The 22,698-nt window shown below is 39.5% G+C and overlaps 2 protein-coding genes and 1 long non-coding RNA gene across 4 annotated transcripts; 1 reads left to right on the forward strand and 2 right to left on the reverse strand.

The window, feature by feature from the left end:
• The first annotated feature begins 504 nt into the window (after positions 1-504).
• On the forward strand, positions 505-13,926 carry LOC137125313 (disintegrin and metalloproteinase domain-containing protein 10-like). 2 transcript variants are annotated; one of them, XM_067500583.1, is made up of 16 exons: positions 505-666; positions 2,539-2,689; positions 4,528-4,646; positions 4,803-4,961; positions 5,523-5,623; positions 6,406-6,576; positions 6,978-7,070; positions 7,152-7,335; positions 7,986-8,149; positions 8,266-8,449; positions 9,035-9,185; positions 9,286-9,469; positions 9,577-9,685; positions 9,814-10,034; positions 10,126-10,252; positions 10,877-13,926. In XM_067500583.1, exons 1-16 carry the CDS (start codon positions 603-605, stop codon positions 11,092-11,094), a joined length of 2,400 nt encoding a protein of 799 aa, XP_067356684.1. In that variant the 5' UTR covers positions 505-602; the 3' UTR covers positions 11,095-13,926. The 2 variants fall into 2 exon arrangements, with proteins under 2 accessions (XP_067356684.1, XP_067356686.1); XM_067500585.1 differs by having other exon boundaries at positions 6,427-6,576.
• A 136-nt stretch (positions 13,927-14,062) lies between these two features.
• LOC137125315 (uncharacterized) lies at positions 14,063-16,719 on the reverse strand. The gene is made up of 2 exons (XR_010914125.1): positions 16,432-16,719; positions 14,063-15,840 (listed from the first exon to the last, which is right to left on the reverse strand). It is a non-coding gene; the product is annotated as an uncharacterized lncRNA (long non-coding RNA).
• A 1,231-nt stretch (positions 16,720-17,950) lies between these two features.
• On the reverse strand, positions 17,951-22,560 carry LOC137126018 (aquaporin-9-like). Its single transcript, XM_067502397.1, has 6 exons — positions 22,330-22,560; positions 22,005-22,131; positions 20,921-21,058; positions 20,621-20,739; positions 19,748-19,965; positions 17,951-18,738 (listed from the first exon to the last, which is right to left on the reverse strand). The coding sequence occupies exons 1-6, from the start codon at positions 22,429-22,431 to the stop codon at positions 18,525-18,527; spliced, it is 918 nt and encodes a 305-aa protein (XP_067358498.1). The 5' UTR covers positions 22,432-22,560; the 3' UTR covers positions 17,951-18,524.
• Between the last annotated feature and the right edge of the window lie 138 nt (positions 22,561-22,698).

A 22,698-nucleotide genomic window follows, 5' to 3' on the forward strand; every position in this document is an offset into this window, starting at 1 on the left:
GTAGGCTAACGTAATCACATCCACTGACTGTACTCTGAGATAGTTTTACATAAATAAATAGATAAATAGCAGAAATAATTAAATGAGTAAAGCATGATGTACATAATATCCAGGGAGCGGAGTGAAAAACTAGGGACAGTCACGAGAAAATCACAGACAAAACACGGGGGGGAAAAACAGAAGAGAGACCAGACCATTTGGATTTTAAATAATTTCTCCTGCATGTGTTCAGCTCACTTTTTGGAAATGTGGCCTTGTTTAAAATGACTACCCAACATAACAACAGTAAAGTGACAAGTAACAATACCAAAAAGCCTTTTTAGGTACAGTACTTACACTATAGTACTGTCCACGATTAAAAGTGAACTGAAAAACGTGATTGTATTTTCCTCATTTTGAACGTTTCTGCAATGGTAGAAACTGATGTAAACTGCACTCCTGGATCATGGGCGCGTTTGGGGGAAGGGATGCCAAGGTTCCCTGCGTCTGACGTCACGGCGTTGGAGAGAGGAGGCGATGAGAGGAAGCTGCAATAAACACATAGGGCGTCTGCGCCTGTCTAAGTAGGACAACAAAGTGAAAACGGCATCAATGCTATAACAATGGATATATCCGATATGCTTCTTAAAGTTTTTCTCTTCGTGTATTTACTAGATTACACCCAAGGTGAGTAAGGCGTTTTCAGAGAAAACATTCCAAGCTGTTCTGAATGCATGAAGCAGCGGCTGAGAGGTGCAGAAAGGCTGGTAGCCCGTTAGCTAGCAGAAGGGATCAGCAGGGCCTGGTTGTTGTGAAGAGACCTGCAGCCTTTTTACCGTTGTGCTTCTAGCAAACAAATGCCATATAGCGTCAAAGCTGACTCTGATTCGTGCAGTTGATTGAAATAAAGCGACGTTGCTGAGTTATTTCTGCATGTTGTCACTGCTTTTGTTGTGCGGTTTGCGTCGGTTTTGTTGTTAAGGTGCGAGTAGCGGCGACAGCCATTGTTATGAGAAGATGGTGATACCGACTCTGAACGGACCGTTAGCTTTGTGCTAGCGACCGCTTTAGTCGCTAACGTTAACGATTTGCCAAATATACAAAGTTCATAGGTTGACATTATGTTACTTTGATCTTTGATTTTACAATATATAAAATACAAGTTTTTATGTTTGCTGACATAGTTTGATTTTTGTCTTTTCTCACTGGTCACTGCTGTGTTAATCTTTTCTCAATATTCTTCAAGTAAAATAACCTTTATGTTACCATTACCCGCAACGACTGTGGATCAGATGGTTGAAAAATCCGTCTTACTGACTTCCATTGTTCCTATATATTATTTGCAATATCTTTAGCATTACTTTTCATCTCAAACTGGATCCCATGTCCAACTGGTAAAAATACAAATTAAATTCTCACACTTAACTGGGCCATATAGTGTGTAAGACAGGACGCGTACAGTTTGTGCTTCATGTAATAGTATAAATCCTATGTGCTTTTGAGACACAAATGTTGAAAGTTGTGTGTTTGTTCTGTGTGTCATATTTGTTGTAGGATTTAAGTAATTTACTTAAATCGTGTGTTTTGAAGATGGTGTTGAAGAATAGCCGCGGCCTTTACTTCTCATAGTCACCCCAATGAAAAATTTAATGTTAGAACCTAAATATTTCATAATGCACATGAATGGAAAGCTAGCAGAGGCTTGGTCTACTTTACCCAGCTTTTTTACACAGTTACATTGAATCCTGTAATTTATGGCTCACTAGTCAGGCATAATTACCTGTCAGAGAGTACTAATTACATATTCTGTATTTACTGAAAATACTTTTTTTTTGTTTGTTTGGTTCATATGTTGTGGGAGATCTAAAATAGAAGTACATTTTAGAAGGGATTAAATGGCCTAAACAAAATAACTGCTCTGTCTTAAATGCACTTTGTCAGACTGCTTTTGAGTGTGAAGCAGTTGGTGAAATGGTTGGAGATGCTCGAGAATCTTTTTGCTTCGAGCCCACCACCCACTCTTCTGGTGGCAAAATAATTATACTGTGACGCTGGGGGCTGTTGTTGAGCACGGCTCCAAAGCTGGCATCCATTTGACTTAAATAGATTTAGCTGAATTTGAAAACACATACCATACTAGTTTGCTGTCAGTTTCCATCAGTTTAATCCTTGTTGTCAAATGTCTGACTGATCATCCATTTATAAGGAACCTGAATTATCCTAACACATGCATACCATACAAAAACAAGTGTTATCTGCTTTCTGCTATGAATAGTCAGTGTTATATACGCTGTGGTGCCAACGCTGTTAGAACCTTGCGGATGCAAAATTTTATGTTCACTTTTTGTATGTTCTTTATTTTGGTTTAATAGGTTTTTAAATACATACACTGCATAAACAAATTATATTTTTGTTTATATACAGTACATGTGTATACATATAACATCAATGACTAAATAATTAAAATATTGTACCATGCACGTTGGACATCTGGGTTGTCATACTCTCAGTTATTTTCCTTGTTTTTGTTGATAACAAAGTTTCCTCTGTTCTTTACAGGACACTACAGAAATCCTCTGAACAAGTACATCCGTCACTATGAAGGCCTGTCCTACGACACAGAGCTTATTCACAGCAAGCATCAAAGAGCCAAGAGAGCACTCTCTCACGAAGACAAGTTTCTCCATTTAGAGTTTCATGCCCATGGAAGGTTTGTCAGTTTTTCCCAGATATTGAACTAGAGGAAAATTTTGGTTTGGATTTTTCTATTTCTATGTCTCCTCGTCTATCTTTTTACTTGCCCTGCATGTATATTTGCAATGCTTACCCCATACGCCCACATTGTTTAGGATTAAAGGTGGAGATCAGCTGTAGCAGAGATTTTCATTGTAATTGAAAGTTGTTTACATTTAATCCTGGTTTATGGAATCACCGCGTTAGGGGCATCACATAAACTCTGTGGTGAGGAAATATTTTAAATCTCAGCTGTGTGTGTGTTTCTTTTTCTTAAGACCCTTGTATCCATTGAAACTAAAACTGTGAATTGACAGAAAATTGGTCAATCTAGTTCATGCATTTTAGGTTAATGCTTTTTGTCTGCCAATACAAGCTATTTGAAGATGCATTTTGAATTTTGAGGGATTTCTTTGGCTATTTCTTTGGCTTTCCCACACTTCAAAGGCATGTAGTTAGTATAATTGGTGACTCTGAAATTGTCATAGGTGTGAATGTGAGTGTGGATTGCTGTCGGTCTTTGTTAGTCTCTATACAGTGTGTCAAGCCTGAAATCGACAGGCACTGACTGGGACCAAGCTTAAGCACCCCTGCAACCCTTTGCAGGATAAGGGCATTGAATAATATATGGATGCATTTTTCTGTTTTACACAAGGTTAAGGAATCACAAAAATAATTATCAATTGCTGCACTTTTGTTCAGACTTCTCACAACAGTTGAAAAACATGCAGGTAAGGTAAAATAGAAACTGTTTCAATGTTAGTTAGCTCTGTGATTGTTTGGGTATTTTCAGGGCGTTTCTGTAGGCATGATACCAAGGTGGGAGTGTCTACAAGGTTTACTTGATCAATGGATAGCTACATATACAGTATTACCAGTCATAGTTCTACATGCAGTATTTTGAAGAGGTGTTGTTTGGTGGAAAGTGTCTGTACTCACCATGACAAAGTCAAGACCATCTGGCTGGGAGCTTGGCAAAGGCTGTAGATTGTCCTGCCTGTAGCAGGGCCTGCTGTTTTCAAACTCTATGGCTGTCTAATAAGGAAAAGAACAATAGGAGCTGTGTAAACAAGCACACGGCAAGGAAGATGTCTGTTTCTTTGATAAGCAGGAGTGTTGCAGCTTCGTTTTGTTTTGAATTCATGACAAAGATAGAGACACGGCTCAAATTCCTACCTTTCACTTCCCACGGCTTAATCTAAAGGAAAGATGTCTGAAATATGATATTTTACTGCTAATTGGTCTTTGTGTATTTTACATTTTCCTCCTGAGACCAAGTTATAGCAAAGTACAGCTGTGATTCACTAGTTAATGTGCACATGCAGGACGAAGATTTGTATGTTGTTATGCGGTGTTTCATATCAAGATTTTACAAAGCCTCAGCTTTTTTCAGTATTAATTTAGCTACTGTGCACTGACCAACAGAACAGTTAAAACCGTCAATAAGAGCCCCGTGTAAGTCCATTGTATTATCTTTGTTTCCATGCCATATGTTTGATCAGCATGCCCCTAAATTCATTTACTTTCTGCAGCAGAAAGCAGCTTTCTGGAAAGCCCTGCCTATGCTTTCACCTTTCCCACCTTTTTTATTTGCATTGTCCATTTTCCAAATGGTAAATATTGCTCACCTCCCAAAGTGAGGCCAAATTCAGGTACACAGCCAAATCTGTAGGCACACACTCTGCAGCATGACTAAATCTGGAGACAGAATTGGATCTTCAAAGAACGCATTGCTATATAGATAATTCACTTGTCCCACATTGTAACCAGTATTTTCATGTTCAAATGTGTTTTTGTGTATTTCTTTAATTATAGGCATTTTAATTTACGAATGAAGCGAGATACCACTTTGTTTTCCCAAGATTTGAAGGTGGAAGTTTCAGGAGGAGAGATTCCTTATGACACCTCTCATATCTACACTGGAGAAATCTATGGTGAGACTTCTTCTAATTTGACTGAACTAATTTCTTAATAATGTAAGCCGTAATGTGGCCCGGGGCATTGTTATTTATTTTCTGTTTCTGAGATTTTTAATTGCTGACCTTGTGTGAATTGTCTGACTCCAGTACCATTGTAATTTGAATTTTCAGGTGAGAAAGATACTCTGACTCATGGCTCTATTGTGGATGGTAAGTTTGAGGGCTTCATTCAGGGCTATCACGGCACCTACTATGTGGAGCCTGCAGAGAGATACCTGGAGGGAAGAGATGTGCCATTCCACTCTGTCATCTACCATGAAGATGACATACGTGAGTTCTCACTAACTTCCACTACACAAATGCTTTGACAGCTTTTTTTTCTCCTTCTAATCATTGAGTGTTTGTAATTGGATGCACACATATGTAAATGTGTGATCAAGAAAGTGCAAGGTTAGGGCAGCTGAGCTGATAGAAGCAGGCTAGTGTGAATTCTTTTTTTTTTCCCCAGGGAGCAGAGATACCCAGGGTGCTCATTAACTGAGTAACACAATTTTTCTCTCGGGGTACTGGCTCATTTAAGTGGTCTTTACAATGTTGGTACTGATAGTGAGCACTGAGCACACTTCACTACACTGGCACCCTGTAATTTCAAATCATCTGTGTACATATAGTATGTGGCTAAGGGGCAAATTAAACAGAAATGTGAGAGGAATCGCTAATGAGAGCGACAGAAAAGTAACAGCTCACATAGCAAAGCTAGGCTCAAGTGGCGTGTAAGTACATCCATTAGCTGATCATGAATAGTGCCAGAAATAGAGTGACTCAGGGGGTTAAGTAGCTAACATTGTCTCCCATAATCCTAACAGTGTTGTGTCTGCCTCTCTCACTCAGACTACCCGCACAAGTATGGCCGAGAGGGAGGGTGTGCTGATAGCTCCGTGTTTGAAAAGATGAAGAAGTACCAAGCTTCTGCTGTGGAGGAGCAACCCAAGGTGAACTACAGCACACGCAACAATAAACCGTGACAGCATTGGATGAAGTGAGAGATTTTGTTTTCTATTTCAGAGATACCAATGTGTCGTTTTAGGTCTTTGTGTGCAGTTTTATGTTGCAGCCAGTCTCAATGTTCAATTAATGGATGTCTACATTACTTATTAGTAACTCACCTCAGTACCAGCAAAAAACATTGTACTTTACTGAAGGTGTTATACCTACCTCTACGTTACAATTGTAGACAGTAATAAAATGAGCTTGCAAATGTCTATAATAATCAGAATATTGACTGTTTGAGGCTATGAAAAAAGTGACAATGCGACTTCTCAACATGTAATGTCAAACAAGTATAAAGCAACATGTCTAATTAAACTTGGACACATAGAGCCCTTCTCACAGCACAAACTTATACCAAACGTAAACTGACATTCAGTATTTAGCTTTCAATGAGCCACTTTGGGTTAGTTGGGCTTTGGAAATCCTTGTTTTAAATAAAATAATCTAAAAATGTTTCAGAATAGGTTTTATTTAAATTAGTGGAATTTGGGTTTTTTTACTTGCTATTTCTTTGTAGGTAGAATCGTCTAACCGTCATATTCTTCTATGTGATGTACACACACGTATACACAATTCTTTTAGAGCTGTAGTTGATAAACATATTGCAGCTGCAAATCTGTAGCCTAAAAATACCAGGCATTATTTTATTTAGCCACAATGTTTTTGAAAATGCAATGTGCTGTATATATGCTGTAAAAGTATTGAACAATTTCCTACACTCCAGCTCTTGTGCCTTTTACACCAGGAGCTCCACACTGAAAAAGACTCTAATGGCCCCATGCTGCTGAGGAAGAAGAGGATGGCCCAGGCTGAGAAAAACACCTGCCAGCTTTTCATTCAGACAGACCACCTCTTCTACAAGTACTATAAGACCAGAGAGGCTGTCATTGCACAGGTAATGCACAGCCCCTGCCACTCACTTGACACATGCCAGTGTGGTGCAATTAAAATTAGATTTACACAATTGTGCAATTCCAAGCTTTTACTTTTTTTAGTTTTACGACAACATTGCCAATCTCTTCATATTGAGCCTAAATCTAGCATCAGTAACCAACAATGTACAGCCAGTTCAATGAAGGAAGATATTTCTAATTGAATAATTGATTAAGCTATATAAATTTATACAGAATTAAAAATGGGTTTATGGCATTAATGAGTTCTCAATGGACATATTCCATACTGTCACACTGTTCTGGGGGCTGGCTGAGATCTTGAGACCATGCTATATATACATTGCATACTGCATGCATTGAATCTGGTAGTTGGATGATTTAGGATTATGTCTTTTTCTCTCAGATCTCCAGTCATGTGAAGGCCATCGATGCTATATATCAGGGCACAGACTTTATGGGTATTCGCAACATCAGCTTCATGGTGAAAAGGATCAGGGTGAGTGTTGTTGATTTGAAGTATTCATTTTTTATTCATTCACTGTTCTGCCTCTGAACTCAGCATAATTCTCTCCTGTAGATAAACACTACCAATGATGAGAGGGACAGGTCCAACCCGTTCCGCTTTGCCAACATTGGCGTGGAGAAATTTCTAGAGCTGAACTCGGAACAGAACCATGATGACTACTGCTTGGCTTATGTTTTCACCGACAGAGACTTTGATGATGGGGTGCTGGGTCTGGCCTGGGTTGGAGCCCCCTCAGGTACGGAAACATAAGTTGATGTGTCATTAGTATTAGGCCCCATTTGTAACACAAGAAATAAATAAACTTAACAAATAAAGACATTTTAAGGCATCATCCAATATCTAACATTCTCTCTATTGGGTCCTACAATATTAGAGACACCCATTCTTGTTTGAATAGATTATTCTAGCAAAGAATTTATGATTTAAAAAGTCAAATTAGTGTGACTTTGGTTTGATGACTGAATCGTATGATGGCTACTGTAATAGCAACTTTAGATATTTAATTAATTTGCAGGGTTTTATAATATTCCAATTCCCATATATTGTCTCTGCTGTGTTACTGATGTGGACCAGTAATATAGTAACTGCAACTTTTTTCTGTGCCACATACTTTACGTGAGATTAAAACTTTATAGTGTAAGGTTTTGTGCTTCCTCTTTATGATGGCAAATATTTTTTTTTATTTTAAACTGCAAGCATGTTGATAAATCTGGTTAATTATGTTTTGATTTTAGGTGTTAATTCATCAGTGCTAATTGAATAGATCTCATGACATTAATCAAATTTCTATTCCTTAATGAGTTAAATCCTTCATGTGTTTTTTTTAACTGTGATTTTGAAAAAGGTTTGTTCCAACTTGTGTTTTTTTTTTTTTTTAATATTCAGGGAGCTCTGGAGGCATCTGTGAAAAAAGCAAGCTCTACTCAGATGGGAAAAAGAAGTCTCTCAACACTGGTATAATCACTGTACAGAACTATGCCTCCCACGTGCCTCCTAAAGTCTCCCACATCACTTTTGCACATGAAGTAGGACACAACTTTGGCTCCCCGGTGAGTTACTTCGATGTGCCACATTTCCACAGAAGGAATTTAATAGGGGCTCTTGCTCTTTGTCCCTTGTTCCTTTAACCTGTTCTACAACCCCCCCCACCCCTTCTTACTTGCAGCACGACTCTGGATCTGAGTGCACCCCAGGAGAATCCAAGAGCCAAGACAAGAAAGAGAAGGGCAATTATATCATGTATGCTAGAGCCACATCAGGAGATAAGCTCAACAACAATAAATTCTCAATCTGTAGCATTCGCAACATCAGCCAGGTGCTGGAAAAAAAGAGGAGCAACTGCTTTGTCGGTATGTTTTACTGTTTGTGCTGAATATTAGATTATTAACTTAAAGGTTTATACGGGGCATTGTCTCACTCGTGAACAGAGATCACAGTAGTGTTCAGGTTGTCGCCCTTTCATATGAGTGTGGGTGCTGTTGTTGGCGAGTACATCCAGTTGACAAAATCCATCACAAGTCTGGCTTTACTGGTATGAGCCCAGTATTATTGTTTTTTACAGTGTTTGACATATGGTGGAATGTTTGTGATTTTTCTTTGTTTCTTTTAAATCAGCAACATAACAAAACAATTATCAATCAAACTAACTTATCTATTACTACATTATGCCAGTCATATAGAAGCTTGAGTTGACCTATTTACCAACACGCTAATGAAGGTGTTTCTGGACAAGGTTACTTTTCTTTCTGAGCACTTAGATTTTGTTTCCCTGTTTTGACAAGTAATTCACCTAAAACAGTATTTATTTCTTTTTTGACGAGACCTCTTTTATGTTTTTATATTAAATTTCAGAAAGTCAAACAAGAAGTCACAGTTTGACAGAAAATGTTTTAGATTTTGGAGACCAGATGCAATGTTTATTTTTCCTTTCCCAGAGTCTGGCCAGCCCATTTGTGGTAACGGCCTGGTGGAGCCAGGAGAGGAGTGTGACTGTGGCTACAGTGATCAGTGCAGGGACCAGTGCTGCTATGATGCCAACCAGGCTGACAATAAGAAGTGCAAATTAAAGCCCAACAAAGTCTGCAGGTAGATGTGGCTTTTATTTTTAGTTTTTCTTTGCCTCCTCACAGGAGGATCAGCCCGCTAATCGTTCCTGACTCAACCTTTGTCTTTTTACTGCTGCTAGTCCAAGCCAGGGCCCTTGTTGTACTCATGATTGCACTTACAAGGGTCGTAATGAGAAGTGCAGAGACGAGTCAGAGTGCGCTCACCAGGGCATGTGCAATGGAGCTGGTGCCCAGTGCCCAACCTCTGAGCCAAAGGCCAACTTCACAGCTTGCCACGGAGAGACCCAAGTCTGCCTCAACGGGGTGAGTGGCTGAAGACTTTAAACCTGGACAAACTGGTTGTTATAGCAACTTCATCTTCATACCAGTCAGTGTTTGATCTCGCCTATCCTCATGCTCCACCCCCGCAGGGCTGCTCTGGCTCCATCTGTGAGAAGTATGGACTTGAGGCGTGCACCTGTGCCAGCCAAGATGGCAAAGATGAGACTGAGCTTTGCCACGTGTGCTGCATGGAGAAGAGTGAGTCATTTACCTTTTCCCCACCTCGATAATTGTTTTGTGTGTTGTTGTTTTTTCCTTCTAAAAAACATGCTTAGGGTATTTTTTCTTCTTAATTGAATGGTACTGACTGTGACTCATCTCCACAGTGAATCCCAACACTTGCAGTAGCACTGGATCAGAGCGCCTGGCCCGTTTTTTTAATAAAAAAGTGACCACGCTGCCAGCCGGCTCACCTTGCAATGACTTCAAGGGCTACTGTGACGTGTTCATGAAGTGCCGTCTGGTGGATGCAGATGGACCACTTGCCAGGCTAAAGAAGGCCATCTTCAACCCAGAGCTCTATGAGAACATTGCAGAGTGGATTGTGGTATGTATTGACTTCTTGATTCTTACTATATGACCTATCATGAAATATTTTGTGTTGATTTATGTGATTTGTGCTTCATGTGCTTTTCTAGGGTCATTGGTGGGCAGTGCTATTGATGGGTATTGCACTCATCATGCTCATGGCTGGGTTTATTAAAATCTGTAGTGTGCACACACCGAGCAGTAACCCCAAACTTCCCCCTCCCAAACCACTACCAGGTAGGTCCAGATGTTTCGTCATTGTATTAACGTGACAAACTTAAAACATGCACACGGACACCACCTCCTGACAGTAATGATCTTAAAGGATACAGTAGGTTTACTCAATTAATTCATCACATAGATGCTAAAAACAAACAATGAATCTTCTCTATTCACGTTTGGTCATTTGTCTGGATTGGCTGACCAAGACCACACAATTTGGAATGAAGACATATGTCACCTAATGGTCTGTGAGTAGAGAGCATTCATAGTTTTTATTAGCCTTGGCATGGTCAATTTGGACAATGTGATTCATTTAGAAAATGCCCAAAATTATTCTTTAGTATAATATTCTTTATTCTATTACCCTGTTACATGGATACATATTTTTGTTAGCTATTAGAAGTACTGTATTCATTTATATAATAATTTTCTATAGTTTCATCTTTTACTCTGACAGACATATTTTAAACTCTTAGTATTCAGTATGGAGGCACTGAAGAGACCCTGAGTCCCAGCTTAGTTAGTCGTCACATTTCCATCTGTTCTGTACTCAACAGTGGAATGCTTGTGTTTTGTGCATCCTGCAGAGCTCATAGTCTGACTTTTAATAAACTTCTCTAACATCCCTTCTCTTGACAGGCACTTTGAAGAGGCGAAGAGCACAGCAGCATGCTAACTCACAGGTGCAACAGTCTCAGCACCCGCATTCCCACCAGCACGGCCACGGTGGCCACGCCGGCCACGCCGGTCATGGTGGTCAGCGACAACCCCAGAGGCAGCCTCAGCGGCAGGCACAGCCCCAGAGGCACCACCGTCAGCCCAGAGAGAACTATCAGATGGGCCAGATGAGACGCTGAGATCCTGCCCCCACACCCCCCACCCCCCCTTCCCCCAATGCCTTGGCTCCTCCTTGTGCCTACAGTGGGAAACAAAAGCGTCACTCCATCCAAAGAAAAGCCTGACATGGTTGTTAGTCATCATCATCTCCTCCATCTACAGACAAAACGGACACGCGCAAAAGAGAAAACACTATCTAGCAACTCGATTGATTCTTTGTGGAGTGGACTCGACCATCAGCCATTTCCAGTGCAGTACGATCTAGCATCTTTTTCCACCCTTTTTTTTTTCTTTTTCTTTCTAAGGAGTGCCAAGGAGTTAAGGAATCACGTGTAGCTTTAGTGCATTCTGTGATGTGTTTTGTTTTTGTTTGTATTTTAATTTTTTTTATTTTTTTTTCCTATTGCAATGTCTTCTTGAGTGACACGCCCATGCTGCTGGTGAATTGTTCCGTGTTTTTCTTTCGCCAGGAATAAGAAAACACAGTGGGGATTTGCAGCACTTTTGTGATTTACACATGTCTAATGGCAAAAGACACAGGCTCTGGTCTCTCGTGCAGACTGTGTTCTGCATGTGACTGTACATATTTAGTGTATCATAAGTGAAAACAAACCTTCTTCTACTGTAAATGTGTAATTCTTCACTTTTTGTTTTTTTGTTTGTTTGTTTTTTTTTGGTTAGTGCTCTCAGGACTCTTAACACATAAATGAAGGAATGATGGATGTGATGAGTTCCTTGGATGTTGCTGTTGAGGATTCCAGGCCTTTGAGTTCTCGTTACAGTCGTCCAGTCAGGTGGATCTCTGTCACTACTATTAGATCAGTCGGTTTCAAATTTGAACAAGGTCATCATATCGTACTTTTAGCCTTCTTTGTTCAAGGTCCTTTTTCTTTTCTTTTTTTTTTTTTTTTTTATTGTCTTGCTAACATAATGTTTTGCTCATGTTGTGTAACAAACTAGATGACAGTATAAAGTTAAGGGAACAAAAAGAAATCACCTAGTTTGGTACACCATTTATTGTCTCTACCCATTTGTTTTTGATAATGAAGAATGAATAACCACTAACTGAAGCTAATGAAGATTCTACCTGTTCAGATGTGAAGATAAGGAAAATTGAAGGCTGCTGTGGCTTAGTTTAGATGTGAGAGTGTGCCATGTAACAGAGGTACTTTACATGAGTGTGGAAATTAATAAATAAAAAAAAAAAAAAAAAAAAACAACTCCAGTGTGGATGTACAAAAAAGTAAGATTAAATCATTCTATTATTCTTCAAGATAGGAAATCTAAGAACTTTTCAATGTGGGCATGCAGACGCATTTATTAAATGTGACTATTAATTGACCAAGGTCTGTAATGTTTGTATGTCATTCAACACGTTTTACTTTGACAGCTATTATTGTTAGTCTTACAACAGCTGGAAGGAGCAGTGTAATGCAGATGCAGCAGTATTTAAACTATTCACTAACACATTCCTCTGTGTGATCATAGTTTCAACGGAGACAAGCAGCTGTTTGAGTTGATTTTTGGTTGTTTTGTTTTTTTTTAAATTACCTGCAGTTTTCTCCTGACCAGATCTCATCATTGACTGAATCCCCTTAAGAGCTCATGAGTGCAGGCCTCAGTGTGAGTTTTCATAGATGTGATCTTTGTGTGCAGCTCTCATAAAAAACAGGAAGCACCTGCAAGTTTTCTGCAGCCACACTAAATGGAATAAATGGAGTTGTGATTGGGTTTTTGTTCTTTGCTTGGAATCGGGTGGGGGGGTATCTTAGGTGTCTCCTTCCTTCCCTTTTTGCAGTGAGGGTCTGTTTGGTGAATGATAACACTGAGAGGACTTGGTTATCTGGTCATGATATGCAGAATCCTGTGAAGTAGTTACTGTGCAATTGTTTTACCAACAAAATGATTTGGTTTGTGGATGCCAAAAAGCTCAGGATTTTGTGTTGTATATTTGGCGAAGGACATTTTTCTTTCTTTTACTTTATTCTGGCATTAATTGTTTGAATGCATGCGATACTAATCACAACATATATCTTACAACAATGTCCTTATGGTCGTAGATTTCACATATGTGCTCTTGAGGGGACATAAAAAAATGTGTGTCACAGCTAAAGGATTATTTCTTATGCCAGACGAATTGGGGAGCTTGGCCGATCCTGTAACTCATGTCTGTACAAAATGGAGCTCTTTTTAAATTTCCTCTTCCAGGCTGGATCACACCAGTTAGGCCGGGAGAATTTACATGTAAACTTGTACAGTACTTCGAAAATTTGCATTTCATTTGAAAATGAAAATTACATTTTGATACATCTGTTTAGTTTTTTTATTCTAATCCGAGAGTAAGTTGTTCAAAGATGTTCACATGTGACAAAGTTTCCTCTCTTCTAAGTTATTTATGTTCTTATATGTGCTAGTTGAACTGGAGTTTGCTTTGCTTGATACTTTTCTCCACCATCATCAATGGTAAAAACAATTCAGTGTGATGGACTTAATGTTACATTCTCATTTTTGTCTTCGTTATCCTGTGGCATGGTTTGGGTAGATGAGCAGAAGAATAATGCCTGTAAATTTTCTTTCTTTTTAATTTTGTAGTCTCGTTTTTAGATAAACGTGCACTGAAAATGTCCAAATTGAGTTGAAATGTTGTAGGTGATTTAGGCCGAAAGAACACAAGATTAAAAAGTAATACTACTGTCTTGATTTTAATGTTCACTGTGTTTTATACAGTATCGGAAATTTTTGTTCACTTTGAACATTTTTACTAAAAAAAAATTTCAAATTGTATTGTGCAAAGAGATGTAATTTTTGGAGTACTTGAAATGCATTAATTAAAAGACTTGTTCGAAATAAAATAGACCCCTGTTTACTGTCTTAAACGTGTGCAATGTTTTGCTTTCATTGTTATTTTGATGCAGTTTCAGTTCGATCTTAACCTGAGAATAAATGTATAAATTGCACTGTAAATTTGTGTTATTGCATTTAAAAACAGTGAGTTTTTTTTTTTTTTTTATATCATCTTGGCCTCTGCAGAACTTTGGACCATTTTGTATAATCTCTAATAAAATGTAATAAAATGACAAATAGGAAATGATTCTGGACCATGCAAAAGTATAAGGCATGAATTTATTAAGGCTTTTGGTCTGAGACCTCCGAGCATTAATATTTACACATTACTGAAGAAGGTTTTTAATTAAAAATGTCAAATCCTTTTTATGTACTGTATATGTAATTTATTTTTGCATATTTGCACTGTTTAAGGTATAAAACTCTAAAAAGGTCTCTTTTTTTTATGACTAATAATTCTGAGCCATCTGTCCCTGGGTGAGAGGCGGGGTACAGGTCTCCAGTCTTTCAGGGTCAACACAGAAAGAAAGTCACATTCACACCTACAGGCAATTTAAAGTCACCAATTAAACTAATGTGCATTTCTGTGGACCGTGAAAGGAAACCCACACAAGTATGAGGGAGAACATGCAAATCCACGTTTTTCTATCCATTGAGATTGAGAAAAAACGGATAAACTGATTAACTATGAAAATCTGGAGCATGATGAAGAAACCTTACGAAATACAAGAAGCAACTGTGTTTATTGAAACCAAAAACTTTGTTAGTATCCAAATGTGCTCCCACTTTGCTGTTGATGCTCGGAGGTCTCTGACTGATGACCCAGTGGTTAAATATTTAATTTCTTGTTTTTACTTGTTTTTTTAACAGTTCTAAGTTAACTTGAAATTGTTATGAAAAATTATAACACTTAATTCACCTTATCACTATATATATCACCCATTTGGCCATTTTGTTAATGTTCTTAAATCCTTTGAATTCTGCATAATAGCAAAATGTGATCTTAAAAATAGGATGTAATGATGAACTGTACGGAACACAAATGAAGTGACTGCAGTAGGAAGATGGGTGTTTGCTTTACTGATATACTTTTCCTGGAGTAACAGGCTCTGGAAGCTGGCTCTAAAGTGAACCACGTCCTGTACATGCAGTTGTAGGTATCAACAGCAGAGGGAGCAGCTGCCATAGGCGAATTGTTGAGACCAGTCTGTGAGTCACCAACTTCAGCAAATAACAAACATCACAGAGTAATTTAGCAATGGCTCATGACTTTTAACCTGAGAAAGACAAATGTGTGGACTCAGTAATGTTTTCATTAAGTTAAGCTGATCAGATTCTTCTTTTTTCCCTGTTGCCACAAGACATTTTATCCACAGTTTCATTTCTTTTTCAGTGCCTATACCTATTGATGCCTTTTTCCTCGTGAGTATGTTTGGTGATGTAACCACCACAGGGAAGTGTATGTCAGATCCAGGAAGCGCACATTTGCACATGCAATGGAATGTGGCTTTCTATTGATTTTCAATGCAGATCCTGTCACATGAACGAGCGCAGTCGCCCACAACAAGTGTAGGCTCAATATTTTCCTGATAATGCAGGTGATGGGTTGATTTGTTCTGATTTCTGGTGCCGTGGTCTGTTTTCGCACAGTTCTCTTCATGCTGATGCCACTGTGTGCCAGAAACAACGTCCTAGCAGAGAGGGTAATGTCATTAGCTAACCCTTAGAGTGTCACATGCAAGGAGCTGATGTCACAGCTCATAAGTGGGCAGTAACCTTTGTCTCTCCTTGCACTGACAAAGCATGATTGTAATAGTGGACGCGGCTTAGCGAGTGTCCCCCAGACCGAACTGAGTGGCAGCCAGCACTCTCGCCAGTGGGCAGCTGAGTCCGTAGACAGCAAAACAAAGAACAGGGAAACACTGCAGAAAAAGAAATAACTGCCAGTTATTTGTTCGGTACTGCATAATGGTCACTATCTTTTCATAATTTTCCTTTCATACTGAGAAGTTGCAGTCATATTTGAGTTTTTATATCTTATGAAAACTACTTCTACTCATTTTAAGAAGTGCCCAACTGATGAAATATCTTTTTTAATCATTAGTTTTACTCATGGATGGATTACTGGAAAGACCTTCTGTGGACAGGCTTAGGAGCCCAAGAGGTCAGGATACTGGTCACATTTTCTGTTGAAAATGACCACAAAGACATACAAAAATGCAAAATGACTCAAAAAGGATAAAGAAGGCCTAAAACAATCAAATACAGGCCTTAAGGATACAGAAAACAAATAGAAATAGAAACAAAATGACCAACGTTAGACACTAAGTGGTCAAAAACAGAAACAGAATTCAAATACAATGACACAAAATGACTAACAGCAGAAACAAAGCCTCCAAAAATAGACATCGAGTCACTTAAAGGAGACAACAAATGACCAAGGACACACACAATGACAAAATCAGACTCACGATTACCAAAAAACAACAGACTTAAAACAACCAAAGATCTACCCATGATATTAGTGTCTGTTCCTCCGATCCACACAGCAGAGCCAGCATCAGTTTAGTTGAATGTAAAAGCTGTGGAGAAACAGAATTCCTCATACTGAGCTTGCTGACAGTGTCAGTGGGATTTCCCAGAAGAAAAGAGACCTAGTTCTTAGGAAAATGTTTATAGTCTGGCTGAATCAGAACCCCTACATCATTTAAAGCCGAGAAGGGAGGTAAAGCACACGATAAAGACAAGACTACACAAATAGATTTTCTGTGTGTACTGTGTGTATGCAGTGGTGTACATGACATGACATGACAGTGACATGATCCATGCTCTCACTCACAGGTTGGTGTCAGATAAACATACCCTGCAGGTCTCTGGGACCTGCTGCTGCTTGTTTCCCTGCTGGGGGCCACTGACCCTCATATCTTCTTTTGCCTGAAGCCACAGACAAATGCTGACCAAAAGTCAGTGGATAAACAGTGTTTACTCAGGCACAATTGTTATCTACTACACAAAACACACAATCTGATGAATTAAAATACTTTCATGTAATTCCAATAATGCTATATGAATAATAGTATACAGTGACTGGCGGGACATTTTTCTGTCTCTGCTCAGAAGTATGTTTCATTTATTCATACTGTATATGCTTCATTGGAAGTGGATATTTGAGCTTCATGGTGCAGAGTGATGTCTGTGTGCAGAGACTTAAATACAGTTTTAGTTGTATCTGCTTGAGGGGGAAAGGTTATTTGTGCTCAACTCAAATCTTTTTTTCAGCAAGATTTTGTGACGTCACAAATAGTTTGTGATAACATGTGCCATACAAAAGTTAAGTTTCTGAAATGAAAAACATTTGCATCATCTCAAATGAGGTGAAGGTGCAGATGTGAGACTAGCAGGGATCTTTAATTCAAATTTTGATCCAGACTTTTACTTGAAAGGGGTGAATTTACACTATGGTATAAATACCATTGCTCAAGCAGAGAGTGCATTTCATTTCTTACTTATACTTTGACTTTTTATTTTACTTATGAGGAAAATTTTTTTCACAGCTTCAGAGTTCTACACCACCTGAGTTTACACATACAACAAGACATCCCACTGTGACTCAGATCATCCTTGATATTCGCAAGAGCATTAGCAAGAGTGATCAGCTCCCACGAGAACTATTTTACAACCTAATGATCTGAGAGAATAATGTGAGGTGTAATCATCCTCTGCAATTTTAACATCAAAACTTAAACGATACAGATAGTTTAGGTGTTCAGTGTGAGGCTAATGAATCTACTTGTCTGCTGATGAGGTTTCCTGGAAAGATTCATAAGGGCTGGGATTGTCTTCTTTCACCTTATCACATTAAGCTTTTAGAGCCTACGCAGCAATTCCAACGAAATATGAGAATATACAAAGCTAATGGTGAAAACGCTGAGAGGAAAATTACTACAAACTCTGCAGGTGGAACTGCAGTTTTCTGTGATGGATGCAACAGATAATGGACTGCTGGTGATAACACGAAATATCTTTTAAGGAAATGGATGTTTGTAGAAACTTTAATGTACACAAAACAAAACTGAGTGAAATGGACAGGAGAGAGAATATACAGATAACATCAGCACAACCAGTAAAGAAAATAGCGGCAAACCTAAAAAGAAACTGACAACATGTTAAACTATTATTTCAATGTCCTTTGTTTCTGAATGACTACATGCAAATCAATGGTCTTTTTCCACTAATACCTATAATACAGTATTTACAAAGTTACAACAATGTGTAGCAGACAGGACTGAGATTTGTATGTAACATCAGTTAAACTGCAAAGCAGACAGTCAAGTGTTTGTTTGGATGATGGGCTTTAGTTTTGTGGTCCAATGTCTTACTTGTTTTCTATTGTTTTCTACCTTCTGTACAGGCCAAAACTGTCTCCAAGCTGCAGGTTGTAATTTAATGTAGTCAATCAGAAGCATGAGTACAGGCGATTCTGCTTTTAATGAATTTATCACAGAGAGCACACAGACAGAGGAAGCCTGTCCTCACAGATGGAAGCCATGCTGGCTCTTCGTCACATTTACTGACAGTAAAACAGTCGCACAGGTCAATGTCTGTTTTAGCTCATGGTGATCATCTCGTACTTGTCCTTCAGGCTGCTGTCCTCATCCTCCTCATCCTCCTCATCGTCTTCCTCTTCCTCCTCCTCACGGGGCCTCTCAGGCTGCTCGCGGCGGTGGTGCAGCTCGATAAGCAGGTAGTAGAGGACGGCCGCTACGACTCCCCCCACCATGGGCCCCGCCACAGGGATCCACCACCAGTAGTCTGCAGTGCTGTGAAGTATAGCAAAGGATAGAAAGGAGAAAAAGAAAGAGGGTGAAATAAAAATCGGTGGTCACTCAAGAGGCTGCCACAGAGGCAGCTACAGGTCACTGGTATCCTTGTCAGATCATTCACAAGCATCGACTGCCTCTGTCAAGTGTATGTGATATTATGTAACACCACGGTTCATGTCCAACTAAAACGTGTTTTTAGTTTCTTTCAATAAATATTTAAATCTAATCTAAAGTCGTTAAATTTAAAGAAGGAAATCAATGTGACAAAATAATGGCTAGTTTAATCTCTCATCTACTATTGATAAAGATCAAGTTGCTTGAAATAGTATTATCTCCATGCAAAACCAAAGTATTTGTGTACAATTCCATAAACAATACCAACAAACAAAATACATTTTGGTAACAATAAACCAATAACACATATTATTCTTTCAAAATTACATTGCAGCAAAAACTTTACTTAACATCTGCTTTATAGGTTTATTTCATTTATCAATGGCTTTCGGCTTGTCCCTTCAGGGGTTGCCACAGCGAAACATTTTTACGCCGGATGCCCTTCCTGCCTCAACCCACCCATTTTTTTTTGTCCGGGCTCGGGACCGGCATGAAGGTTGCCCTTGGTGGATGGGTGGGGCCACACCTGGTGAGGTGGGATTTGAGCCCGCTGCCTTCTGCATCCCAACCCAATCCTCTACCACTGAGCCACCAGGCCCCCCCCCCTTTATAGGTCTATTTCATATTCTTTATATTTCTCATTTGTTGCGATTATAAGATTATCTGCTATATTGTTTAACTAATTGATGCATCAGTTTTTTAAATGATTGCATACTGGAACTAATTCACTCTTTAAGGAACCACCTGACCATCATCACAAGAACCAAACTACATATCATATCCTTGCCTTGAATAAACTACATGTGAGAAATTATACCGTAGATATAAAATAAGGCCCTATGGGCTTGCAGATGCAATAAAAACCAAATCCAAATCTGTGTTCCTCAGTTACCTGAAAACCTCCGTCCCCCATCCTGCTACCGCCGTGAACAGCCGGGGTCCCAGGTCTCTGGCTGGGTTCAGGGGGTACCCACAGTTCAGTCCCATGGACACACCGATGGCCATGAGGATCAGACCGATGGCCAGCGGCTCCATGCCTTTAGGAGCTCCGATGTTTCCACCATCGATGATAGCAAGGATACACAAAACCAGCATACCTGTCCCCACCACCTGCAGGAGCAGACTCTCATTTTGGTTACCGGTTACAGCAGCTCCAGTTTGTTTACTTCCCATTCATGTGTTCATACTGCATGTTTGAATATATGCATGCAGGTAATGTCAGCCATGTTTTTAATGTGCAAACAAATAATACGTTAATAGTAAAACAAATGCACACATAGAAGCTACACTGAACACATTAAATTCACATTTTCGAAGCTTTTACATTGAAATTATTTGGCATTTGATTCCCCCTAAATAAATATGTGAAAAAGTAGGTTTTAAGTGCTGTTAAAAACTCACTTGAAGGCAGCACTATTACACAGAGCTGACAAAGGAAACATAAGCACAATCACACTAATTAGACTTATGTGAACAGTGACACTTCACCAGATGTGGTTTTTAAGTTGGTAGACATGTTATTTTTTGGATCACTGCACTAAATAAAATGGTGTTAAGTACAGATCTCACCTCCTAATGAATGCCAGAAAATGGGTCATTAGAGCTAAAACTAAGCAAAAGAGGGGGTGTTCTCTAACTAAATGGGGCAATCAATCAATTTTGCATTGGCCAGTTGTGCCAGACTTCCCAGTATTTCAAGAGACTGGATGGGGTAATATCACATAAATAGAAGGGAGGTTATTGGGTCACGGAGACCAAAGCTCACCTGATCGATGAAGCCACCGAGGACTGACAGGTGTCTTGCAGGGTAGGAAGCGAAAATGTGACCTGTTGCATTGATTCCTGTCACTGACAGAATCCCATTGGTGAAGTCCATGAAAGCATCTGTGAGGACAAATAAACAGTTCTACCTTTGCACAGCAGCTGAAATTGTTAAATCGTGTTACATGTTTATTAGAAATTAGACACGTGGTTATCAGCCTTTTCTCATTTTTTTGAGATGCTGAGCCCTTAATCAACTGTTGTGGTTTGATAAACATGTTTAAGAGAATTCAGGTTTATTCACCATAATATAATCCAAACACTGCAGCAGCTCCAGCAAAAGCACCAAAAAACTGAGCGATAACATAGAAGGGAAACTTCCAGATCTTCAGTTTGCCCAGAATCACCATGGCCAGAGACACAGCAGGGTTCACATGGCCCCCTGGGATAGAGAACAAAGCACAGAGTGGGTGGGTGGGGGTGACTGGCATGATACCCTCTCCATCATTAGTTAGACTGTCACTTTTACAAGAGGCAGCAGAAGGGGAGCAGCCCCCGGGGCGGTGCATGGTTTTGTTATGCATGTTCAAGAGCAAAGCGGCAAAATAATAGTTCACATAATAATAGTTAAACCTATAAGAGTAATAAAAACAAGAGGTATTATTCTGTTCTCTCTTCACATCCCACTAGTTTTTGGTTTCTAAAAACATATTAGAAATCCGTCTGTGAAATGCCTTTTGATCAAATGCCTGGTCCTTTTGATGCATAATTGGAAGTAGCTGCTGCTTAGATGAAGCAAACACCCTCATTTGGACTGAGTCTGGCCTCTGTCGTAGACAGATGAATACAGGCTATGATCAATTGAGTTTTCAGGACATTTAGTGCCCAGGGTTACGACCCCAGAGAGGCTGTGCACTAGCTCTAACAAATCAATAGTCAGTGCATGTTCAATGAATCTGGGCAGAAAACTGGCTCATTCCTGCTGACACTGAGGCTGTGGTGGTGGCACAGGGCCGGACAGGATGGCATAAAGTTAGAATATTATGGGATGGGTATGCATGAGTAACAATGTTGGGATGACAATGCATACGAAGTGCATTGTGTCGGACTGTAAATATGTTCCGGCACAGGGTGGCTGCACTAACTATGAGTTATTTCAGTGCATCAGTCTGTGGTGCTAAACAGCAGATTACTTAGAAGCCAAGAGGCTGATTATACAAACAACAAACTGTTAATAACTATATTGCTGAAACTGACTATTTGTTTTGACAAGATGACTGTGAAAAACTGCAAGTTGGGTGTTGTGGCTCGTGTAAGATAAGTTCTGCTTCAGAGATAATAAATTATTCAATGCAATAGTGTTTAAAACTATAAGACATTTTATTTACCTGACACGCCACCGGCCACATACACTGCCATCATCAGTCCTACAGAGAAGCCGATGTGGACGGTGAGAGGCTCACCCAGGGTGTTTCGGCTCAGGACGCTCTGAGCAACTGAGCCACAGCCAAACAACTGACAAACAGGGAGACAGAGAAGAACAGTTTTCACCCACAGCAAACAGGACCTTCACACTCATCTCTGGGCCTCAACAACTCAAAGATGAAAACAGCTCAACTGCAGCATCAGACATCATAAACAAATACATTGTATCAAGTGCAATACATTAAAATATTTTGTTTACATTTGTTTTGTTTTTTTACTTTTACTTACAACCAAGACAAATGTCCCCAGGAATTCAGCGAGGAATTCCTTGAAGATCCCATGTTTGAGAGCACAGTGTTGCCTCATGTTTCTGTTGTCTTGCAGTTCCATCTACCAACCAGCCAAATGCCGTTAAAGCTGCCAGATGTTCACCCTCTGGAGCTAATCAGGGTGTTCATGTCAAATCTCCACCTCTACCCAACTGCAGCCATTCAGCACAGACCATTGATCCATTCGTACGGCTATCACACTCCTCTTGTCAGACTCTACTCGACTTGACTGCCCTGTTTAGTTTTGTATTTCCAGTAGATTTCAATGAATGAATCACATTTTCTCAGTCTATGTGTGCAGTCACAGTCAAACACTCAGATTTACAGG

Source organism: Channa argus, chromosome 4 (assembly GCF_033026475.1).
Source record: "Channa argus isolate prfri chromosome 4, Channa argus male v1.0, whole genome shotgun sequence".
Taxonomy (NCBI): domain Eukaryota; kingdom Metazoa; phylum Chordata; class Actinopteri; order Anabantiformes; family Channidae; genus Channa; species Channa argus.

Bases quoted from the DNA above. Each gene is read 5' to 3' on its own strand.
- LOC137126018 (XM_067502397.1), bottom strand. From the start codon at position 22,431: ATGGAACTGCAAGACAACAGAAACATGAGGCAACACTGTGCTCTCAAA. The intron at 20,740-20,920 runs GTGAATAAACCT...TTGTCCTCACAG, and splicing joins AGTGTTTGGATTATATTATG to ATGCTTTCATGGACTTCACC. The intron at 18,739-19,747 runs GTAACTGAGGAA...TATACTTCACAG, and splicing joins TGGGGGACGGAGGTTTTCAG to CACTGCAGACTACTGGTGGT.
- LOC137125313 (XM_067500583.1), top strand. From the start codon at position 603: ATGGATATATCCGATATGCTTCTTAAAGTTTTTCTCTTCGTGTATTTA. The intron at 7,336-7,985 runs GTACGGAAACAT...TTTAATATTCAG, and splicing joins CTGGGTTGGAGCCCCCTCAG to GGAGCTCTGGAGGCATCTGT. The intron at 8,150-8,265 runs GTGAGTTACTTC...TCTTACTTGCAG, and splicing joins GACACAACTTTGGCTCCCCG to CACGACTCTGGATCTGAGTG.